Genomic DNA, 24,788 nt, shown 5'->3' with positions numbered 1-24,788 from the left:
CTATGACTTCCCAGTTCAGCCATGCCCAAAACCTGGACCTAATCCAGAGTGACTTGATTTAGCCCAGTGACACGTTGGTATCACTGGAAGAAGAGGAGAATCTCAATTAGGGTCCCCTGAGTGGAACTCGCAGTGACAGATCTGAAGGAGTCGCTGATCCAATTTTGACACCTTGCTTGCAGCTTTACTTTAATTTAATAAATTCCAAGCATCTAGGAATGGAGCTAAGTGACAGGAGTTTTTTAGTTCTTATAACTTACCACAGGAAAAAGAAAGTTCAGTCAGGTCTCTCAATTCTCACTTAGATTTTTACTTTAGCAGAACATAATGAATCAGTAGTCGTTACTCTCTGTAAGGTTGGGGGTTTTTTTTTAATTAAATTTAAAGACAAAAATATGTCTTTACTTTCAAGTGGTAATGTTTTTGCCTAATTGATAAATCTATAACCAAAAGAATGAATGTAGTCTGCAAAAATGAATGGAAATTTTCCAAGCTATACTTCTTAATATGCAGTATTTTGTAAGCAAAAATGTGCTTGTTTCACTAGTAGGACATCCTTAGTTATATAAGTCATATGATATCTTCTCAGTTTAAAAATATTACAGTTTTTGTTCAAATTATAAAGAGAACATTTTGCTGTGTAAAAAAAACATAAATGTCTTCATTTACTTAGTAGACTTGTTTCAAAAGACTTTTTTTAAAGAAATGAGCATTTTAGAGCGTGTAAGAGAGTAGAAAATAAGTATGTCCTTGAATTAAATCAGTGAACAATAGTCAGTCACAGAGCACATCGTTGCTATGGTAGTTTAGTGAAATGGTAACTATGTGGAATTTGTTTAATTTTTCTCATCTGAATCTCTGATTTTTTGGAAATGCTTCCAAAAACCCCACCTCTACAACCTCCCTTCTCATTGAAAAGACCCCTTGTTTCAAAGTGCAAATTAATTAATAAAAGCTGAAGGCTTATTAAAGATATTTAATGAGACTTTGAATTTTGGGGGCTGGTTCTTTTGGTTTGTTTTTTTTTTTTTTTTTTGGCTAAACTAGTACATCTTCGATCTTATGACAAAAAGCAATACAGTATTGACTGGAGAAGAGTCCTGAATTCTATCATTATCTCTAAAATTTATTGTGGGGCATTGGTTTCACATCACATCATGGATTCTTGCTGGAGGGATATAAGCTCTCAACCAGCAGCTACATTTTTGTGAGGCTGACCAGGCTAACCCAAGCCTCTGATGTAATTTAGGCCAGTTTTTAAATTTTTTCCTAATATATATAGATAGCTTCACATACAACCGTGAAAACTGTTATTCCTGCCTTAGGTTAAACTGCTTTCATTTCTTTCTTTTTGACAGCTGCGGTCAATAGATGTTGACCAAAAGCTGTCAAATTTCCTGAGAAATGAGGAAGAATTTTTTACTCCAGATGAGAAGCTGAGAGTTATTCATCTTCTGTCCTGGGAAATCCTTCCCTTATTTTGACAGGCTTTAAACAAATTGTTAGCTTTAATTAAGTTTGAAATGGGACAAATGCACAACCTAAACTGCTCCTTTCTAGGCTGTAAGAAGGCAGTAAAACTAACCATGAGATTCTGCAGTGGTGACTCTTGCTACAGTGACTGGCTGTAATTCTGTGGTTTGGTACTGTGGAAATTTTGTGTAGGTTTAGAGGGAGACAGTTTTATGAGCACAGTTTTGGGCCTCTCATACAAGGAAAGAGAGGAGATAACGGTGTAAGGGATAAATAGTAAAATACACACACACACACACACACACACACACACATATATATATATACACACACACACATATATATATATATATATATATATATATATATATAAAAGTGGTGAAGGCTGCAGATACTGATGTGCAATGCTTTAATGTGGAATTCCCATACTTTTACTGCATATTTTAATGAATAGCAAAGGAATAGTACTTCACAGATTTGTGTTTTTCCTATTATTAGGGTTGGGGTTTTTTGTTTTGGTTTTTTTTTTCAAGTTATGATTTTCTAATGGTTTTCTGGACAAGAAATATGGGATAGACATATTTAAACTAACAGCTTGTCAGGCTAGTACATCCTCATTCCATTTATGGAATCTCTGTAAAAATGCAGATCCACAGGTACTCACTGAGCCAGTAGAGTAGATTGAATATGTGAGGGGTCTGCCCAAATTAACATTACTCACTTCCTAAAGCTGCTCCAAATGCATCCTGTCCCCCTGCCTTTCCACACTGCAGTAGTGCCACTGTAATGTTCAGAGGGAGAGTAGGATGCTCTAGAAAGTTGACCTGCTACATGGAGGTTACCAGCAGATAGGGGAAGATCCTCCTCTCCTTTTTTGCTTTTCAGATGAGGATGCATTTAGGTCCTCTTGGGCCATCAGACAGCAGTTTGACTGAGGATAAGTTTAACTCTTCCCTAGTAGACTATTTTTGAATGAAACAGTAAAGTGAGAGTAGCACATGTATTAAATTTAACAGATGAGTCTTGCAAATTGTCACCTAGAAAGCTTTGCTTATGCTACATCATTCTTGTAATCATAAAAGCTCTCCCTCTTTTCCCATAGCTATGGTCCTATTTTGAAAAATCTATATGCTGCTCAGAATGAGAAGTTAACTGTAGAACATTTTTTTCATATAAAAAATTCCTCCAGTGCTAATAGATACAACAGAAATACAAGATTTCTTTCTGAAGAGCCAGTACAGAAAGAAAATCTGCCATGAGAAGGATGCACTGTTGTTGCCCTTGCCTACCCTTGCCTATCTGCACATAAGAAATCTTATATCTGCTTCATGTGTGATAAATTAATAAAAAATAAGTCCTCTGTAACTTACTATCAGCATTTAAAATTGCAAACATGTTGAAAAAATGCATTATTTAGCCCTAAAACTCATAGGCAACAAATATACATTAGAATAGTCTTGTGGCCACCAAAGATTTGACATGTATGAGGAAGATTAAACTTACTCTTGCATTAAATATGATAACGTATTTTAATTCCTGAAACTTTTTTGTTTAGGTCATTGTAGTCAGTGACAGATGAAGTTTAGGACTTTACATGCAAGGTCTTGCTGTATCTTGCAACACTCATTGTGCCATCTAGAGCTTCCCATCCTCACAGTCAGGACAATGGACCAACAAATCATCAATGTGACATGTGGTGATAAATCCAATAGGTCTATGTAATAAAGCTTCATGCATTTCTAGAGTCAGGATTTGGTCTGAGAAAAGCTGCATTTTCATTCTTTCCACAAATGTACGAGTCCTTGTCCTGCTCTTAGTGAGACAGAACTGCCACTATTATTTAGGGACAGCCTGAAGATGGCAAGATATGATCCATTTTCTGTAGTACTAATTAGACATGATCAACTAATGTGCTCTACTGAGTGTAAACCTTTCTTATGAAGTTCTTGGGGAAAATTGAAAAAAAATTCCAAGAACTTGGTTTGGGGTTTTGTTTTTTTATGACATCTTTCAGACTGCTATTTGTATTCTCTCTCTATATATGCACACATGTAGATGTACATGCACTCACACACAGGCTTCCCGAGGAGTGTTTGCACAGTTAACAAACACATTTGTTACTCTCAAGTAGTTGTAATTCTATCTCTTGCATAATTCCAATGCTCTGAAAATCTATTTAAACCCAAGTATTAAAAATATTTCTGTTGTTAATGTGTAAAGTTTCTCATGGTTTAAGATAGTCCAGAGAATTAAGTATGGTTTTCTGCCAGACAAACCTTTTCAAGTCCTCATGCAAATGACTTTTGCAAAACTGGACAACAAAGCAAGGTGATTTGTGGAGGTGCATCTCAAGCCATCTGACTCTTGTCTCTCCATGTATTGAACAGGAATAATAGTAATTCTCTACCTCAAAGAGATGTTCTGAATACAGTGTAAAGATTGTGCAGTAACAGGATAGTGCAAAAATGAGGGCCCTGAAAGAACACAAAAAATAGGTCACAATAAAAATGTCCAAAAATCTGCAGCCAGACATTTCTGTGGTAATCTCATCATGGTTTTGTTTCTTTCCATGAAACACAAGGAGAGGTGACCTACTCTGTGCACAGCATTTTCACGCTGCTTTTTAAACATGCAGGATGTATCTGCCTTGGGGCTGATAGGACAGGGGATTCATCTCATTACTGATGCCAAATGCAATCAGTAGACAACTTGCTGCTTTAATTTCTGAGGACTTATACTCATAGTTATGGTTGTAGTTAAGCTTATCATGTGATCATTTAGAAAAAAAAGGTGAATAGTTGTTTTTCCTCTAGTATATCTACCCATTGGCAATGAGTAGTTAGGATTAAAAGCTTCATCTAGCCCAAGGCTATAATGAATATTCAGGAAAAATGATTCTGTACTGTTGCTTAGGGAAGTAAAAAGACAACCCCTGTAACATTCAAATCTCCTGTGCCTTTGGAATAAACAAGCATTATTTGATTAACAGGAAGACAGAAGACACGCTGATGTACAGCTTATACCAAAAGAGACTTTATATGGTATTAAATTACCAACAGATTCTTGTATGTACCGTGTATGAATCAATATTATGTTTTAACCGATAATTTTACCAAGCTTTTATATAGATGGGGTTTGTTTAAAAAAAATTAAAATACAGCAGATAAACAAAGTGTGCAGGCAATGGATGTTACAGTCCATTGGAGCATTTGTTCATTCTTCTGGATTGACACACAGTGCAAAATTATGCTACACGTTCTGTTACAATCACGCTGTATCATTATTAATGAGAGAACCAACAAACCTAGTTATGTGTAATGAAAGAAGGTAATTTTTAGCAACATGGTAGACTGAACCAAAAGCAGTACAATCCTCTACTAAATTAGGCAGAATAATATTTTATTTAGTTCATATTGTTGGTTTTGTGAATACAAATGCCCAGCTGTTTTTACTGCTAGTAACATTTTACATATCAAGCCTTTTAGAAAATATTTCTTGGCTGTGCAAGCTTCGTCAACCGCTTTATCAATGATAAAAGCTGCAGGCACTTTCATAAACTTAGATTGGGGTAAAAAAAGATATTTGTGTTGTATTAGCACTGACTGTTTTATAATGTGATTTACGGGCCTCAAGATTCAGTCTTTCACAAGTTACACGCTTGTCCTTGAATGTTTATAAATCCAGGAAGGAATTGGAAAAACCGACTTGTGAAGTAGGTGGGAGGTCCTCAATCAGTCAAATGAATTAGGCAAAATGAAGCTTGTACATAACTATTCAAAACTAGTTTTTGGTATCATGCTACTCACTTTGCTAAATTTGGTCCTGAGTTTAAAACATTTTTGAATGGGTCAAATTAATATTCTCAGAAATCTGAAGTTTTGAGCTGCGTTTCTTTAGTCAATGATCGCATTTAGCAGTGAGTTCTCTATATCTAATCACTTTCGTGTTTCTCAAAAGTGTGTTCTTGTGTGACCTGTGCAAATTGATCTTAGTGTAAAGGCAAGGAAGCTTCTATGGAGAAGCTGTGCACCATCCAGTGAACTTCCCACGGATTATACAGATGTAGTTTATACATTTCCTATGAAAATTTTCTGTCCAGTGACATCAATATCTTCTGATTTCAGCCATCTGATTGCTTAGAATGCATTTTCCCAAGTCCTTAGTGCAAATAGAGTAGGAAATTAAAAAATTTATAAATTAACAAATGACTTCTCTTAATGATCTAACGAAAACGTGAAGTTAAACAAAATCAGGGGAGGATATTATTCCTCTTTGCGAACACATTAGTTGTCTTGTCTGTAGAGCACAAAAGCTCTGGTATTCTCAGGCAGTGACTTCGTGACAGAAATCCCTGTGGCAGCAGGGATGCTCAGGCTGTGCCCACTGGGCACTCCCAGTGTCACTGCTGGGAGGGGAGAGAGGGTGGGCTGAGGTGGCTCTCTGGTGTTCACTGCACCAGGAGGAACCCGAGCAGGAGGGTCTGGAGGCAGAGCAAGGAGAGCAGGAGGAGGGTGGATGAATGGATCCAGATGGATCATCTGGATCTTCCAGCACAACTCCATAGCAGGACTTGCACTGTAAAGGGAAGCAGCAAGATACATCTCATGTGTTTGGCTTTTGGGTGTGGCACAAGGGTAAACTGACATTTTTTAAAGTTAACCAGCATTGTCTTCTTACAAGATTTATTTAATGTACAAATTAATTATAAATTAATTAATTGTAAATTGTAAGTTAATTAGTTGTAAATAAAACAGTATAAGGGAAAAATAACCTTCAGAAATAGCTGTTTCAGTTCAGAATTGTCAAGTTTAATGGGAATTCTAATTTTTTTTCTATAAAATTCATTACCTTTCCAATTTCTATCAGTAACTGTCTCACTATACAACAAAGCACTGTTTTAACTTTTGTTTTGTTTTTTCTCACTAAATATTTGTTTAGTGAGTAAACATTTTTTTCCTGGAATAGTATGTGAAATAGGATGAAAGATTTTACCTCCTTCACTTGAATTTTTGAATCACTTTCCTATAAAGTTACCTGTGATTTTATGGGGATCAAAAAGGGGCAATTTTCCAAGGCTGATACAAGTGAGCCTTTCAAAAGGGCTTTTTCTAATCCTGTGCTGTTCAATCAGATATTTAAACTATTTACTAGCATGAGAAATAGAAGACCATTCCATTACATTAATTGCATTAATCTTGGTGTGTGAGAAGTAGAACTGATTGAAAATAAAGGTCTTATTTTCACAGGAAAAAAACAAACAGTTATTGTTTATGATGAAAGATGAGCTAGTTAAATTGTCTTTGGTAGGATGAAAACTGGGTTTTATGAAAGATGTCTCCCAAAAAGTTATTCAGTGGGGTTTAAAATAGCTGTATTTTTTAAGGCATAATTGTGCTGGAGTAAGAATTTTTATGGCAGCACTATAAGCACAAAGAAGTCAGCATAATAATTTATAAGGTGCCAACATCCTGAATATTATCACAAGGATTTCTAAGGAGAAGAATTAACATAAAGGATATACAATTCATGTCTTCTAGAAGGTCTCTCATTTCTGCATTGGGCCTCAAGGAAATTCAAAACAGAAATGAAAGTCAAAGCTGCAACTACTTTCATACTGCCAGTGCAGCGTTTCATACATATTTCATGGCAGCTGCATGGGCGGGAGATCACCGCTTTTATTGGGATGCCAGAGCTAAGTCTTAGGATTTTACTATTCATGTCAAGCACTGTGTACTTTCTAGGAACATAGCCTGTGGGGTTTTTGTTTGTATTTAACCATTGGTGTAAAAAGGAAAACCAACAAGGGGATATTTCCTGTGTGTTCACTAGATTGGCATCCTTGGTGTCCACTGGATTGTTATAAATTAAATTTCATTTAGTCTCATCCCATTCTCAGTTACTACATAGCAATGCAGCTTTCCAAGTTTTTACAATATCCAAATGGGAGAAGATTATTCATATATGACAGATTTAATTTTCTGAGAGAGTGATAAAGACTTAGTAAATGTAAATAATTGCTGCAGTACCAATTAGCCTACCCACAGGTAACACTTGTGCTGAATCTTGCAATGGCACCATTCAATTTTTAACCAAAACATGCACCAGGTTCTCCATGCATCAGTATTGCAAATTTTAAGGTACTTGTTGAAGAGCATTATGAATTGCCCACAGAAAAATAAAACAAGAGTTACATTGATCAAGAACCCTTGTATGTGTCAGATGCAGGTGTTAGTTCCACTGAGCTGTCCTCAGTGGAAAGGGTAGCTGATTACTGTCTACATGAGATGTGTTCCATAAGAGAAGTAAATAACTGGAAATCAGGAGAAACTAACTTGAAGATTTCGATTTCTGGCTTTAACAGAGATTTTGATCTTTCATTTACACTATGGCCATCCCAAGTTATTCTCAAGAGTTCAGAAATGCTGAATTGCATTCTGATAGCCCTGCAACCTCGATTCATCCTTGTTCTGATCAAGGCATGATCAGACAATGCTTCAGAGTCACATTATTTTATAGGATACTGCTTGTTTTTAATGTACCTTACATAAAATGAGTCATTAAAACTAAAAATTAATTTTTAAAATAAATGGGTAAAATAGTCTCTTTCATCCAAAATGGTATTTTCCTCTCTCTGGGAAGAAAACATTTTGTGATATCTTTGTCTGTGAAAAAAAAAATTCCTTTTTTTTTTCACAAACTAACCTTTCTGTAGTGGATTTGCAGTTACTTGGTGTGTCTGAAATAAGTTCATTATGAGATGAAGTTCAGTTCTGATGTGCAATTTTACAAAATTGCAGCATAGCCACTTAGAGCAAAGTTTTCTTTTTCCTTAATATACCTTTTGTTCATATTACTTTTAATTATGTTCTATATTTATCTGGCCTATTTGAACAGGATCCAGAGCTGGTACGGAACATCTGTCGCTGGGTTAGACAAGCTGTTCCCATTCCTTTCTTTGCCAAACTGACCCCAAATGTCACTGATATTGTGAAAATTGCAATGGCTGCGCAGGAAGGTGAGTGACTCCAGTGCACAAGTTGTGCAGATTTACTGATTTGCTGCATGGGGGAAGATAGGAATGTTGCTGGACTAACAGATAACAACGAAAACTAATATGAAAATATTTTGTTTTATGTATTTAGAATAAGCACAGTGATCAAAGGTTTCCTGATTTTGTTCATGCGTCGGGAATAGAGCAATATATGAAGAGAACCACGTTAGATTGTTAACAATAAAATTGTATAGTGTTTCCTGCATGCTCTTAGTTCTGTCATATTTATATGCTCACCATACCTCTGTAAATCCCCCTGTTCCTATGTTTAGTAGTTAAAATGGTGTGTGTGTGTGTGTTCTGAGAAAACAAAAATATGCTACTTGAAGGTATATGTATATTCTTTTTCCTTAGAGCCTAATGTACAACATGGCAGTGAATAAGTTTACAAGTAGGTGTATTAATCCATCATTTAGAACCATGGTAATTGTTTCTTTGTCACATTGCTTCATTTATTTTGCTGCACAGAAGCTTGGAGGAGGTGGCCACTGCTTTGGGGTACCTTCAGGTGTTGAACAACTGCTGTAGCAGGTTCTGCCCCACACAGCTGAAGGGCAGAGATCTGCCTGTCAGCCCCAGCATTTCCACATGCTGTCTTACAGCTCTTTCAGCTGATGCAGCCTGCCTTGAAGCTAGTGCTAAATTTGTTCTCCCAGGATTGGTCATAAGGACCTTTCTGTGCATCCCCTTGCAGTTTGTTGCTTTTGCTCTCCAGCTGTTTATTTGAATTTCTACTTATTTCAGAGTTTCACAGGTTTTCTTTAGTATTTTATCCTTTCTTGTTCTTATACACATGATTTAACAAAAAGCAACTGACCTTTTCTTTCACAGGTGGCGCAGATGGTGTTACAGCCACCAACACTGTGTCAGGACTGATGGGACTGAAAGCAGACAGCACACCTTGGCCAGCAGTTGGTCGAGGACTGAGGACCACATATGGTGGCGTGTCAGGTAGGTGTTGCCCTTTTTGATGCATGGTACTTCCTTGGAGGCTTTCAAAACATCAGGAGGTCCTTGTAGTGGGCTAGAATATCATGTCTGCAGTCGCACCGAGTCCTTAAAGCTCACTGCTGGTCAATGTTTCTAAGTCATGACAGATGGAACAGATTAAGTGTGAAGGCTCTTGGGTTGCCCTTTCCTTAATGGTAAAGCACTGCATCAGAATACTGTGATAGGGTCACTGGAGAGGGAAGGAAATCTCTTCCCTCGTGACCCTCGCTTTTCCTCAAATTTTTCATCCTGTCACATTTGTCAGGCCCCACGTTAGACAGAGGCTAATGAAAGGGCATCGCAGGGGGAAATATCAACAATCCAAATGCAGTGTATGTTTCATAGCCCAATCTCCAGCCTTCCTTGCTGCTTCCCACTAAGTGCACCTTTTCCAGAGAGGTTATTTCCTCCTCTTCCCACGGTGGTAAAAATGATAGATAGTATTAGGCAAATATATGCATATTTTTGTAGCCCATTTCTCAAGATATACAAGAATATCTTGTGTAACCCATATTTTAAACTCCTGCTCCACAGTTTAATTTTCAAACCAGCTGCAAAACTTTTACACTCCAGTTCAGTGCCGGTGCACACTAATGTATTAATCTATTGACCCTGTGAACTCTGTTGCTGTGACAACACAAACTTGGCCCTGAAGACAATACTGTGAGTTTCTTGGCTTTACTGGTATGGAGATTAGTCTCCTTGGTGATAAAGGTAGCAGTAAATGTACATAAAAGAAGTAATAGCATCCTCCCAATTGAGTCAAACGTTATTCCATTGGACCCACCTCCTACCTCACCCCAAAAAAGTAATCAGAGGAGACCAGACAGGCAAAAATATCCTTTATTTTATATGACTGGTGTTATCCTTAGAGAACCATAGGGAATGTAGCAAAAGATGACTTTTAAACAAACTTTAATTCAGATGAGTGTATTCAGTGGCAAATTGCATTATTGCCTTAGATAACTACATAGAATTTGGAATTTTTTAGAGAATGCTGAAAAGTAAGAAAGTGATAACAATCAGAAAAAATCATTATGCCTATCGCATAATGGTTTCCCAGTGACAGTCCAATAAGATGTTATATTTTAATATTATGCAAAGTGGGAGGAAGAGGGGAACAAGAAGAGAACAGCTACAGCCCATTTCAATTTCTCTAGCCTGCCATGTTGACAGGAAAAGAATAAAGGAGGTCACAGTGGGTGCTGTGCATTAAAAATTAATAAAAGAACTATTGCAGTAGTATTTTATATAAGTAACACCATTCACATTTTCTCATTTAAGTCGCAATTTGTGAATATTCCTTCCTACCGTAATTCTGCCTAGTAAAATCTATAAAATGGCTGCATTTTAGAGAAGTGTGTCTATGTCACAAATTTGAAACATGTATGCAATGTAAATTACAGTGGCACCTGCATGCCCAGCTGTAAGTGAAGATATTCCAGCACTTCTGTAGTTTACAATACTAAATGGACCCAAAAAAAAGTCGCTTCTTTATTTTATTTACATATATATATATGTGTGTGTGTGTGTATGTGTGTAAGTATAAATTTTTTTTCCTGAAGTTCTGTGTATCAGAGGGGAGAGAAAATGATATTTTAGGATGCACCATTACCTATAATGCAAATCTGCTTATTTAAGAAATATTTCAAATACTGAAAGTGTTGTCAATTTATTGTGTTTTGAAGGAGTCATCACTGGGTCCCAGTGCCACAACTCCTTGCACAAAAAAAAGCCACGGAGTCAATAAAGTCAATAGCTCGGCAGCATGTTGCAATACTTCCTGCTCAGCAGTCAGGTGTAGCAGTATACAAATTTCCAAAAGCAGGAAAGTAATTTCAAATCAGGAGAGCTAGCATGCTTACAAGAAGACAAAAAGTAGGAGAGCGTGTCATCTTGTCAGAGCAAGGGCCAGGGTGGCCATACTTCTGTTCCAGCTGTGCCGCGGCGGAGACATGTGGCCTGCAGCCAGACACTTGACCTTTCCATGCTCTGCTTCTCCTGTCTGTGGAATGGCAGGAACACCACTTACATGCCTACAGGCCTGGTGGGAAGTGCTCTGTGGTCTTGGCATCAAAGCCACTTCACAGCAGAACATATTGGGTTTCTATTTTGATGTGCGTAAATTTGTTTTATTTTATTATCTGATAGAGTCAGTAAGTTTCTGTTGTTTTTTCCAAATAATTCCTCTCAAGAGAGAATTAATTTTTGAAGTGAAAGACAGCACTATTATAGAAGCAATAAGTCTGGTTCATTTTCAGCGTGTTTTCCCAAAGCACAGCTGGTTCATTGTTGTTCTGTCGTGCACAAACCTAGGGCAGATACAGCACACAGCCGAGCTGGATCAGGCTTTCTGGATTTTTCCATGTGCATAGATTGTGGACTGGCAGTGATGCTCCCATGGCCCATTGGTACAGTGAGTGAGGCAGGAGTTCTGTCCCTCAGGGTGCCACACTCACAGTGCTGTGTGACCGTGGGTGAGGAGGGAGCTGGCCCCAGCCCTGCGGAGGTCTCAGCAGAGGGGTCCCCTGAGGTGTCCTGGTGATGTCTGAAATGCACCTTGAATCAACAGTGGTGACCCTCAGCATTATCCAGCCCGTGTCTGTCTGCTGGCCCTGGCAGTGAGCAGGTCATGGGACAAGAAGTCGGTCTCCTAAAGGACCAATGTCCTCCAGGGATTTATAAGTTCACTGTGTTAGGGCAGTGCAGGTTGCCTTTTCCAGGTGAGCACCAATTCCCTCCTCTGAGTTTGATGAAAGTTTCCAACAAAGAGCAAATAACAAAGATGGGTTAGCGCCCTGCCTAGCAGCTGCCCAGCATTTTGACTGACAGACGTCCCTGTCCTCCAGCATTCAAAAATGTCCTCCTACGTGGCCATGTACTGAAAAAATATTTTCCATATAAAATTTCCCCTTGGCCTCTTCATCCCTTCTCTTCTTGTCTGCCTCATGCAGAAGCAGCTGTATGCAGGAGGTTCATTCTTCATTTTTGAAGCAGGAATTTTTTTTATAATTACTCTTGACTTACTAAATCACAGGTAGTTTCCTATGATTTATCTAACATAGAGAAAAATAATAAGAGAAACAGTTTATTAACATCATTGCCAAATCCTGAGATGTTTTGAGAACAGACTTTTGTCTCTGTTTTTTTTTTTAAACATTTTTTAAACAATTGTTCAAAGAAGGAGAGACTTAATAGATTATTTTGAAAGCCCCAGTTAGTTTTGTCACAGTCAGTGTTTTCTTGCCAGCCAGTGCTTGGCCTGTGACCTTCCTGTTTTGACCAGATTTGATCAGCTGAAAATTACTAAGCTGGAAGAGGCATCCCTGTTTCCTCTACCCTTCTGTTTCTTGGGTGGTTTTGACAGGGAGGGATCCCGGTATCCCAGGTTTGACTACCAGACTGTAGGACTAGTCTCTCTCTTCTCCACTTCCCTGCAAATACTGAATTATTAATACAAAGTGAAACAGCTCTCACAGGATGCACACTCATACTAGCACAGCCTGCTGACCTGAACATGAGCCTGACTTGGGAGAGTCAGATTTAAATCCCAGGTGTGAGCCCAGGTCATAGCTGGGCCCCCTGGATTCCAAGTTTACGCTACAAATATTGAGCTTTATAAAATCTCTTAGGTTTTTCTTCTACTTTTACCTCTATCCTTGTGACAAATATAAATGTATATATTTTCAGGAAAAATTTCACTTTAATTTTGATATATTGTTGTTTTCTAAAGAAAATTAATTTCCAATTTGCACTGTGGAACATCAGATGAGTCTAAAGGCTGTGGTAGCCCTGCAGATTTTTGTGGCCCTGTTATCTGAGAGGACATTGTGTTTAGAGAATCCCCCAGTCTTCATCTATTTTTTAAAATACATTTAAAAATAAATTTACAGGAACTGCCCATTACTCAAAAAACATAGTTATCCTAATGAAGTCCATACAAAATATGGTTTAAGGAAATAAGCCCTTATGAGGAAAGAAAAAAATATTAAAATTAAGATACAGTTTTTCAAGCTCTGTAACTGTCATATGTGTTTGCAGTATTAGAGACAGTTTGATTTCCATTAAGAAGCTTTTTAAATGGATCTAACAGTATTTCAGGTTTGAGAATGTAGAATATATGAGATTTGTTCATGAACTCTTCCTATACATGGGAAGAGTATTTGCAAGGTATTTGTCTATTAAAAAGAGGCAAATGGTTGGAGTTTTATCCTCACAAAGAATAATGACCTCTGGCTCTGAAAGACATGTTTTAGTTTGTGTAAGTATAAATAATTTTGAAAATGTTTGTTCTGGTATTTTATAGATACCAGAAAAAGTTGCCAGGTTTCTGAGAAATGTTAATATACTGTCAGCAGCTGCCCACTTCCCTAAGATTTCTTTCTTTGAAATGTATTTTAAATGTTTTTTTAAAAAAAGTTTTTTTCCATGAGCTTTCATACTGTGCTTCCATATTCCAGATGTGTTTTATAAAACACATCACATTGCAGCACAATGGGATATCTATTGCAGGCAAAATAGAACAGAGCTTTTGTTTGAATTTCCATGGTTTTTTGTTCTTTGTCATCTGTTTGTTTCTTTGTTTTTGTCTTGAAGCCAAATCCTTAGGGGATAAATTTATAAAACCATACACTGGACTTAGCAAAAACTTAGGTTAAAAGCAAATCTCTCTACAGTGCACTCACTATGTATTCTTTTAATGCTTTGTTTCAGAAATATTGCAGTATTTTACAGTAGCAGTTCAAATGCCTCATGTCTGTGTGCTGTTATTGCTTTTTCCATTTATTATATGCTGTAGTACTATGGCATTATTTGCACAAATTTCTTGTGCAGCAAGTGCAAGTACATGTGCTTGTTTTCCAGAAAAAGAGAGAGTCAGGAAGCTGTGTGTTATAACTTCATAGCTGCCCACAAGGGATATCAGAAGGAGGATATCTAGGTGGTGAATTCAGTCTTTAAACACAGGAATGTGTAATTACTGGAAAGCAGCAGAGACAGTTAATTTTGGTTACTTTGTGAAGTTAGTGGAGCTGTCTGTTTTTACAGAAAAACACTGTCCAAGAGCAATTGTGACATTTAAGGGAATGCTTTTCAGGAATTATTAAATTAAAACGTATTTTGACTTTATTAATAGAAATCTAATCTGAAATATATTAATTATATTGAAAGAGAAAAAGTTGAAGTTATAATAATAAAGGCTGCCTTTTAATTTAATTCAATGATACATCATCAAAAGAAAAGTGAAAAAAACAACTAAGAGCATTCACTGCACTCATCACAGTTCTGTCAGTGGCAGTGCAGTGTGGATTTTGGTCAATAGAAATGAATGAAAAGCTGCCCATCACTGGAAACAAAACAAAATGTATGTATGCATAGGCACTCCTGTTTAGTATAAATATTTACCAAGAGTTAAAGACTATTTACATTAACATATATTTATAAAACAGTGTGGAAAGGGGTGGAAAAACAAATATATGCCATAGTACAATTTTAATTTTGTTTTATTATTCCTGTTCAATGTAGCTCAGCCATTAAAAGCCCTTATTTGCATATATTATGTCAGGATTCACAAAGAGTCCTCTGTTTTCTGTCGTGTCCTTGCAGCAGTCTGATTTCTCTTAGTGTACTGCCATCACTGGTCTGTGCAGGAGAGATCAGAGCCCTAATAATAGATTTTTGACAGGGAGCTCGCCTGCTACCTGCCCTACACAAATCCTCACTGTTCATGTTTGCTTCATGGCAACAAAGCAGACAGAAGGAAAATGCCAAGTGCTGAATTTGAGGTACAGCCCTGCCATAGCTTGACATTTCAGCAGAATAGCAGTTTATGAGATGCATAATTTTTCATCTGGGACTCAGCTGCCATTTTCATAGAGGCTTGCAGCTCATCGACTGACTGGAAGTAGGGCAAAGGTTTACAGCATAGATCAAGGTCTACATCCTTCCTATAGCTATTTAAAAATAAGTATTATTCTCTAGATAAGGTCAGAGAAATAAGGATTTTTTTCCACTTTTAATATTTTCTAGCCAATTTCATTCCCACAAAGAAAACAATTTGCACTTTTAGCACAGGTGCCATTTGTAGTTGATTAAAAATGATCATAATTGATTTCATTCACCAAAAGAATAAATGAGTCCTAGAGAAAGAATGAAGGAGGAGTCTTTACAAAGAGCATTTGAACAAAGCTGTGTTTTCTCCTCCTCTTACTTTAAAAAAAAGCTCATTCTGAGCTTGAAATGAATGAAGAGTCTTCACTCCTTAAACGTAATTGGTTTGTGGTTTATTATTGTTAGAGATTGGATTTAAATTTTCACATTCATGCACATGTACTTGGGAAACAAATGCAGTGTAGGTACATGTAAGTGAGTGTTTAATTTAGAATTACACATCTCTGTGAGCTTCAGTAACAGTTCACCATGTCAGAGCCTCATATAGAACAATGGTACAGTACATTGGATTAATTAAAGAAGCCTTGCAGAGAACTGAATTCTCAGTATGTCAAGATTTCAATTTTATGTTAAATATTTTCTAAAGGCCAGACCCTTAAATCTCAGGGGCTGTACCAAGCAGTGAGCTGTGAATTTAACCATAGGCTAACTGCTAATGATAAGGAAAAGAGTCCAAGTTGAGGCAGCTGTAATACAGTCATTGGATTAGGCTATCAATCACACGGTTCCCTGAGGAACAGGCAAAGACGACAAAACAGTGAAAAGGGAAATTAGAAAGGGAGGGCATGACTAGAATGAGATTCTTCACCAAATGTATCTGTTAGTTGGCTGAATCCCCCAAGCATCAGACAGGAATGTCCAGCATTGCTCTCAGACTAAAAGCCAAGTATTTGTTCCAAAGTCCTAGAAAACCATCAAATCAGCATTAACTGTTGCTGTTCTGTGCAGGCTGCTAGAAATGCAATTGGCTACATTCTCCTGGTTTAATAGCCTGTAATTAGGTTAATCTCTAAACTGCTGCGGTTGTACACTCTGGATTTACTGTTTATCAGAGCTCATATGGAATATGTGCAGTTGAAATAATTCATTTCACAGTTGATTGGGATTTTTTATAAACAGATAACTGTTAAGGTATTGAGTCTAACTCATGGCAACCAAAGGCATGTGTCAGAAAGCAATTCCTATAAAATCATAAATTCTTCTCAGACATAATATGAGAAAAATAAAAGAAAATCACTATAGTATAGATTGTGGGAAAAGAGCATGGGGGAAATAACATGAAGGTTTATACTGGGTGCAGGAAGATAAAATGGGAAATCTGTTCATATAGTGGTATAGATTAACATGATCAAGTACTGAGTGTTCTCATAGTTAGCATCTTGAAGACAGTCTGATTAACAAAGAATGGAAATGAATCGAGAAGGTAAAAGAGATGTTTCAAAGCAGGTTGGTGGAGCAGATGCTTGTATTTACAGTAATGGGTATAGATGAATGTACCACAAGTAAACTATGACCTAATAAGGAGGTTTAAGTCAGTCAGGAGCAGAAAATCTTTCTTTCTGGTAATATCAGCAAGATCGAACCCAGTGGAGGTGACTTCGTCAGCACAAGTTGATTCTTTCCGTGTCTGTCAGGTCTGGGGAAAAGGTGTCTTATGATCACCTCTTCTAATTTTAAGTAAAGACACAGCACAAAAAAATCTCTTTTGTGTCATGTCTTGTAGGGGGATACAGTATGGGTAAATGGAGGTGGTATAGAAGGTAATCTTATCCCCTAATGAGTTGCAGCTGGACCAGTTACTAAAGATTAGAAGCAGGCCTGATCTTAACAGGCCACACCTGTAGCCAATAAGAGCAGGTGGTATAAAAGAGTGGATTGGTGGGATCAGGAGTCAGATGGCTGCTGTAGGGACCAGGAACAGTGAGTGCTTAGAGGAGCAGCCTGTAAGAAACATCGAGGAGGTATGAAGCTCTGGTGATATGAAATCCTTGCACTATAATGATATTAGAACTCTTGCTATCTAGGATAACAATGTCCTTTGAAGAATATTGTGTTTAAAACTGAAATTTTTATGTTGTAAAAAGATTGCTGTAATTAATTTCAGAGATCATTTAACTACTTTCAGTATCTTATGGATTATTTATTTGAAATGTATTTGGCACTTAAGTACTTTTTAGTTTATTCTAACACAGGAATGAAAATACTATCAAAATTTTCAAATGGACATTAATTAAAATAATAAAAATCAAGAAAAACTGTGTTAAAGTCTACTGCTAGGTTTTTTTGCCATTAAGTCTCAGCAGGTCTGTCTTTTTCACCTCTCTCTATGGACAGTCACAATGAAGTCAAAGTTTATCTTGACTTCAAAATGATTCTTGAATGAGGTCTAGAGACTGTGATGGCATGCAGTATAACTCTCCAGCCTTTCCTACAGCTAAGAGACTATTACTGACTAAAAAGTGTGTCTAAGCTGAGAGAACTGTGTGCCCTCTACTGTCCCAATGACTGGTTGGAAAGATCTCTCTGGCTGCTGACCTTTCTCTGGGGATCACTAAATTAGGGTTGGGCCAAGCTTTCCTCTCTCAGTGTGCAGGTGATTCACATGTACATTCTGTCATTCCAGAAGAAGTGACAGGCATGTGGTCATGGACTGGAGCACTAAGACCATGGCTCCAGGTGGTAGTGTTCAAGTAGGTTTGTAGGTCTGCAAAGCTTTGTTGCAGTGTATGTAACATGATGGATTAAAATCTGTATACTTGTTAAGAGAGTTTAGGGAGCTTCAGTGTAGGAGGCAGAGAGATAAACCTGACAAAGTAAATAGGGACCCAATTCATGTGATTTCATGTCGATGTTCCAAGCGCTGTGTTGCTGACAGTGCAGGGCCCATTATCATCTTTCCTGCTGGCTTTTTATTCCATACCCAAATCAACAGCAGGGCTTGTGGAACAGGTCGTACTTAAGAGTGATCAATGAGACAAGTGCCTTCTGTGGAAATTATAAACTGTACCTGTCACTCAGAGCAGAAGCTCTAATTATAATCTCTCCCCCTCAAAAAAAAAAAAAAAAAAAAACCCAAAACCGAATCAAGAATCTGGTAGAATTTTTAAGAAATTCTGAGTAACAATTGTATCAGCAGAGGTTTAAACCCCTGAGTTTGACCTGGTATGTCTCAAGCATGTTCATTTTTTTCAGCATTACTTTGCATATCGATTTGCTCTAGTCACCAAGTGGCTTATATTGTCTGTAGGCCCTTTTTTATTCTGTGGAGGGCATAGTCTCATGTGGAGAATAAACACATTTTTGCATTTATGAAAAAAAAAAACCAGCACATTTACAGATCAAAATCAAAATAGAAGCTAAAAAATAATTAGAAAAATTACTTTTTTTTTAACATTTACTAGACTGGAGCTTCTTCCTGGTCTTTTTTTTCTGTGTGGGATAGCTGTGCTTGGAGAATAGGCTGACTGACTACTTTCTTCTCTCCCATCACTGTGGGGATCCTACCACTGCTGCCAAAGCACCCCAACCTCTTTATTGTGTGCGAGCTCCTCCCTCTGGATCAGCAGCCTCTACAGCTTATGCATATCTGTGAGGATGTTGAGGCTCTCACCATTCCCACCACTTACAAAGCGCTTGATTCAAGTATTTTAGAAATGGGTCACAGTATCTCGAAGAGAGTTACACGGAGGTATGCTTGCTGGGAGTAATCCTGTTTCAGGATATTTTGACAATCAGACACAGGGGTTTAGGAAAAAAAAAAAAAGGAATTATTCTTGGAACAAGTTTAAATGCAAGGCATTTGTTTGCACCAATCAGCTTCAGAAGGATGTACTTACCTCACTAGTGCTGATGTCCTGCTTCTGTATAGCCTTGAAAAGTTCTACCACTGCTTAGCTATGATTTTTTATGAATTCACCAGGGACAACATCTTTATTCACCTAATATCTGCTAACATTCTGTATTTTCTAGTATCCTGCTTGAATAAGGAATAAATCCTAATGCTAACTTCACATGTAATATACAGAAGAAAAAAGAGAGCAAATTTGTTTAACTGGGTAGATTCTGGATTTGTATTTCACTGGGCATCACTTCATCCCCAGTGAATGATTACCAGAAGCATTTAAAAGTGATTTCACAACCATCAGAACATTGTTTTTAACCTTTGAAGATAATGCATCTAATATACAGTAGTCATCTAGGGAATCTGCATTTTAATGTGCCTTTTCATGCAAGCACCTCATTGTATACAATGGGCTGTATAAATGTCCAGCTCACACACAGGATATACAGACATATCCTACAAAATCTTTTAGGGAACCTGCTCCTGAATTCAGTTTTCCAATTTATGATCAATTTGCAGTTTCTGCATTGCTGGGTAATTTAAATTGTCTTTCCTATTAATATGCACCATGTAACCATCATCCCTTAGTTCCACTTAAATCCCAGAGGACACTCATAGTCAGGGATTGAGCCAGTGTTATTTGGGTGAAGTGAGAGCTGAAGGAGAACTGTTGAGCACAGTGTCCCACTGTTACAGAATGAGAAATCCATTGCAGATACAGAGAGAGGGTGTTTTTTAATGGCATGAGGTCTGTCCACAGAATGTGTGGTACCACAGCAGACTCAGCACCGAGGTAAGGCTGATGCTGTGAAGAACTTTGTTACAGGCAGCTCAAAATGAGGAGAAAGCTGTGTGGTTTTTGCGAGCAGGCATGTCAGTGAAGACATAGCTATGTTACAGTAGTGTCTGTCAGTTCACAAAGGATTCATGACCCCACTGAGCACCTGTTGGTTTCCAAAAGAATGTGTGGTTACTCCAGTTCAGATTTTGACTGGGCCCATCTTATCTTATTCCTGTCAGCTATAGCTCTACTTATGCTGTTAAGGCCATGTCAGTTGCTCACCTTTTTGAGTACCCCAGAATTGGCAGTGTTTTCACCAATTTTTGGATACATGCCCACTCGAGAGCTGCTTAGCTTCCAATAGTGAGTGCTCAGAGAAATCTTATCATTCTAGGCACTGATAAATTTTGTGTGCTGGCAGAGAAGGTACTGCCAAACAATTCTCATAAGAATCTGTTCCTTACTTTATGTGTAAAAGGAGAAGTTTCTTCAGAACTTACTCAAGGTGGGATTTGACAAATTCAGATCTCCAAGGAAGATCTCCTGGCACCTTAGTTTGTCAAGAAATATTAGGAAAAGTCTACTTTGTGGTACAATCTGATTTGTTGGTCTAATGGAGAGGTTGTTTGTGAATCTTTGTGAATAAAAACACTTTAGATGATCAGTTCTTGGCAGGTATCCAGAAAGGAGGTAAACCCTGCGAGATGTAGGGAGGTCTTGCTCCATCTTGTTGTGGGGGGTTTTAATGTGGAGTTCCCTTCTGGGTGGGGCTGGCACACAGATTTCTTTCTGGTGTGTTTATTTTTCTTTTCTTTCAGGCCTAATATTTTACAGCTCTGAGGACAATCCCCAGTTTACTGATAGAGTCAGATAGTGTGAAAGGGTCTAAAAAAAAAAAAAAGTCACTCTTAGTCTCTTTTGCAAACTTGGGCTTTTCCAGGGCTGTCTCCTCTGTCCTTTGCTATTTCTTTCAGTTTCTCACAAATGAGGCTAGCACAGAAGGCAGGCAGCAGTGGTGCCCCCTCTGCCTGTGCTACCTGCATTGCCCTCCTGAGCTGTGCCACTGCCACGTGTGTCTGTGTCCCAGAGAGGCCAAGCGAACACAGCAGATGGAAGCAGAGGTGCTAGCCAGGTACAGCTGAGGGCTATCCCCTAAGCATCAGGCACTTCACTAGGAGACTCCTGGGCTTCCCCCTCATCCCTGTAAGGAGCCAGGCATTCTCAGAGGTGCCTTCCTTTCTCGCTCCACTGATGCATCCAAAATTCAAGGTATATTCCTTACATATTAGTATATGTACTGCTGTCAAATGCCTAAGGCAGTGTGCACCTACATTTTGTGGTGAAATTCCAGTGGTTAGGCAAGTAAATGATGCGGGGTTTACTGGTGCAGTTTAGATTTCTGTTTTTGAAAATGCAGGTGCATGCTATTTAATCCCAGTCCATTTTCTAATCTGATGTTACAGGAGAAAATGATATTTTTAAGCTTGGCATTAAAATGTCTTCCAATCACTTAATGTAAGCATCTGGTGTTTTTATGTATTTTTAAAGCCCTAATAACAGCATTGCAATCCCTTAATGCTGTTTCTCACTCTCTTGTTACAGTAGGTATATGGCATGCGTCTTCTGGTTTAAAAAGCTCAAAACAAATTTCAGCAATTTAATCTCAGTGTTAGAAAAAGGATCACAGCAGCTGCTATAGTGTTTTGTATTTATGCTAGTTTTTGTAAAGATTCATGGCATATTCTCTGGGAGCTCAATATTGACGAGCATGCTCTGGCAATCAAGATCAAGCTTGGTCAGTTAGCACAGCTCAAGCCTCTGCATTGACACTGTGACCCAAGTCTGAAAACTATTATCCTACACCATTTTTTTTGGCTTTATAGGTGATCCTGTCCACCTGAATTAGGGATTTCTGCTGTATTTTTAATACTGTAACGGTGGATTCATATTTGATTTAGGACCACAGTACTTGCAAGGTTGGTTATACATCTGTGTTTGATGACATCTTCAGTAGTGTATTGTGTATAGAATCACAAATGACAGTATAAAACCTACATGATTTCAAACCTACCAGCCAGAAGTAAACATTGAGGATAAAATAATTTTAAAATCACATTCATCTTTTAAACTGTAGAACAAACCATGTACTAAAACTGTGGGTCTATGAAAGCTATTGATCAAAAGTGAAGTTTGGATGTATATTCATTATGGGAGGTAATTTAAGAGACTAATTTTTTGTGTGTTTTGTAGGTAAGAAGAAAAATCCACCTTTTTACTAATTGTAAGAGCACCATGTTTGGAATGCTTTTAGTTTACTTTTTGAATTTCTCAGTAAAGAAGTTAAGCCAATTTGGGCTTCTAGTAAACTTGGCATATACATTAAATAGATTACCTGATGCATTGTGCAGCATATGGCATTGTACAGCCTTTGTGTGCTTCATAGTATTTTCTTAAATTACCGTCATTTGTTTTGATTCCAAAAATGCACTTGTCTCAGCTTTCTAGTGCTTTGGACTTAAATGCAGGCCTTCCAGTGCTGAACAGATGTGCTCGAGTTTCACATGGAACATTTATGCTTTTGTGAGTCTTCCTCTTCGAGTTTTCCATACACAGTATTGTGTCAGTGATAGCTCAAATATCTTCATTTTGGTATGTACATTGATTGCCTAAAATAACCTTCAGAATTCTAAGAATTGTGCATTATCAAGAAAAACACAGAGGCAACACAGTTTTGCCCAAAGATAATGGCCCCAAAGTGAATCATGTACGTTTTCTTCTAGGTTAGAGAAAGACAGGAAGGATGGAGAAAATATTTCCTGAATGGGTGACAGCAACAGTCAACCACAGTCCTGTACGCCTATGTGAACCCTTGTATTTCCATGCTTGAGGCAGTGGTGTGAATGGCTGTGGTCCTTCCCTGCAGCCACGGGAGCAAGCCAGTCCTGGCCAGCTGCTCCCCAAGCTTGGCTGGAGGAAACCACAAGATTTGCCACCCCCAGGTTCCCCTTAGAGGACCCCAGGTGGTGGTGCCGTCTGTGGCGTGGGTGGCACAGGCGAGGATGAGACCACGAGGAGTCCGAGGCAAAGGAAGAAAGAGAGGACACGTGCTTGTCAAGGAGGCTTTATTCCTCAGTGGGTCCAGTGGCAAGTGACAAGGGAGACAGGCTCGGGGAGGAACTGATAAAGGGAGTGGGTGTGGAAGGAGGAGACTCAGGGTAACTAATAAGAATAGGGCAGGGGAGGAGCAAACAACATATCTGAATCAATAAAGATCCTACATGGGAGGGGAAAAGCCCCCGAGGCAAATCATACAGCACAGTAAGGATGACTGACATCGGAAAATCTCGAACAAAAGGGGGGGTGGTTACAGTAAATGACAAGGGGAGTAGGCGGCACCACTGGGAGGGGAGAGGACTTATAAGGGCAGGGAGGGAGGAGGGAAGGATCGCTGGGTTTGATGGGCAGGCAAGTGGCGGGAAAGGAAAGTAACAACTTGGGACAAACCATCGTGAGGGGAGAACATGGGGGGAACCAAGGACCAAACCATTTTCTTAACACGAAACAACTAACACAACCAATAATAACAAATCTTTAAAAACACAATGCCACAAATGGGCACGACACCTCATCCAGGAAAACCTACAGAATAAGGTGCTTGGTACATTATGAGTTTACTTCTGAGAGGAAACTGCTTGAGTTGATTTACAAAGCATACTTCTAAAAAGTTATCCTTTAAATTACAAATAGTTTTAGAGAAAAGGGTAAGAGGACATTCTGGGACAAGGAATTTGTGACCAGGAAGATGAACTGCTGCCTCTTCTGCTCAGGTGGAATTGCTCTCTTCACACATATTTCCAGGCCTCCCAGTGTAGTCTTTTAATCTGGGAGATAAAAATACTAATACTTTTGTATAGCATTTGGACATCCTCTTCTGGAAGGCACTGTGTAAGTGCCAGATACTGCTGGTGTGTGTTTAACACTAGCAGTGTGTGTTCTGATCAGTATTTTAAAATCAACAAACGCTTTGTGGGCCCCTGGCTTTCTGTTAATTGGCCTTTACTTTGATCACTGAAGACCAACAAATGCAGTTTAGGAGTTGTGTTGCTACCATTTTTCTTCAGTGGAAGCTGAGGGGATGAGTAAGTACATCAATTAAGTCCCTTCCTCACCCTCTGAGCTACCCTCATTGGATAATTAAAGTGATCTGACAGAGCAATACACTAAATTCCCTTGCACCCTTCTGTTGCTCTGAATACATCAAACAAATGAATATTTAGGCCCATTAATGCTGTTATTTTTTATTAATGCAGAAAGCAGAGTTATGATATGGGTGTATAATTTCTTCTTGAAATCAGCACTGAGTTGTGTGGCTGGTCGCAAGCAGGACTGATATAACCATGTTTTAATTAGCAGCCCTCAGTAATATATCCAGAGCTTGTAGAGGCCTCTCCAAATAGGGTTTGGCCTTCCTTTATTCCACAAATAGTTTACACAGCATGGACAAGCAATTATTCTGCTTTCCATTATGCCACTGACTCTTCAGCTTTCAGTACGTTCTCAGCTAAAGAAATGGCATGAAATTTCCTATAATGGTGAAGGTTATAAAAAAGAAAAAGAAAACAAAATTTTAAATTGTCATCCATGCACATCTAAGGCCTCAACTAAATCCAAGGTGTCACCTCTCTGTTAGAGGGGGAGTCTTT

General features: G+C 38.3%; 1 protein-coding gene across 1 annotated transcript in view; it reads left to right on the top strand.

Moving 5' to 3' along the window:
* DPYD (dihydropyrimidine dehydrogenase) overlaps positions 1-24,788 on the top strand; it is a 342,395-nt gene that overhangs the window by 242,818 nt on the left and 74,789 nt on the right. Inside the window, exons 17-18 of the mRNA XM_059854310.1 lie at positions 8,368-8,488; positions 9,356-9,475. Of these exons, the coding sequence (XP_059710293.1) occupies positions 8,368-8,488; positions 9,356-9,475 (241 nt within the window). The remainder of the gene's footprint in view (positions 1-8,367; positions 8,489-9,355; positions 9,476-24,788) is intronic.

Source organism: Haemorhous mexicanus, chromosome 9, assembly GCF_027477595.1.
Source record: "Haemorhous mexicanus isolate bHaeMex1 chromosome 9, bHaeMex1.pri, whole genome shotgun sequence".
NCBI classification, from domain to species: domain Eukaryota; kingdom Metazoa; phylum Chordata; class Aves; order Passeriformes; family Fringillidae; genus Haemorhous; species Haemorhous mexicanus.
This window is presented reverse-complemented; position numbering and strand designations above follow the sequence as displayed.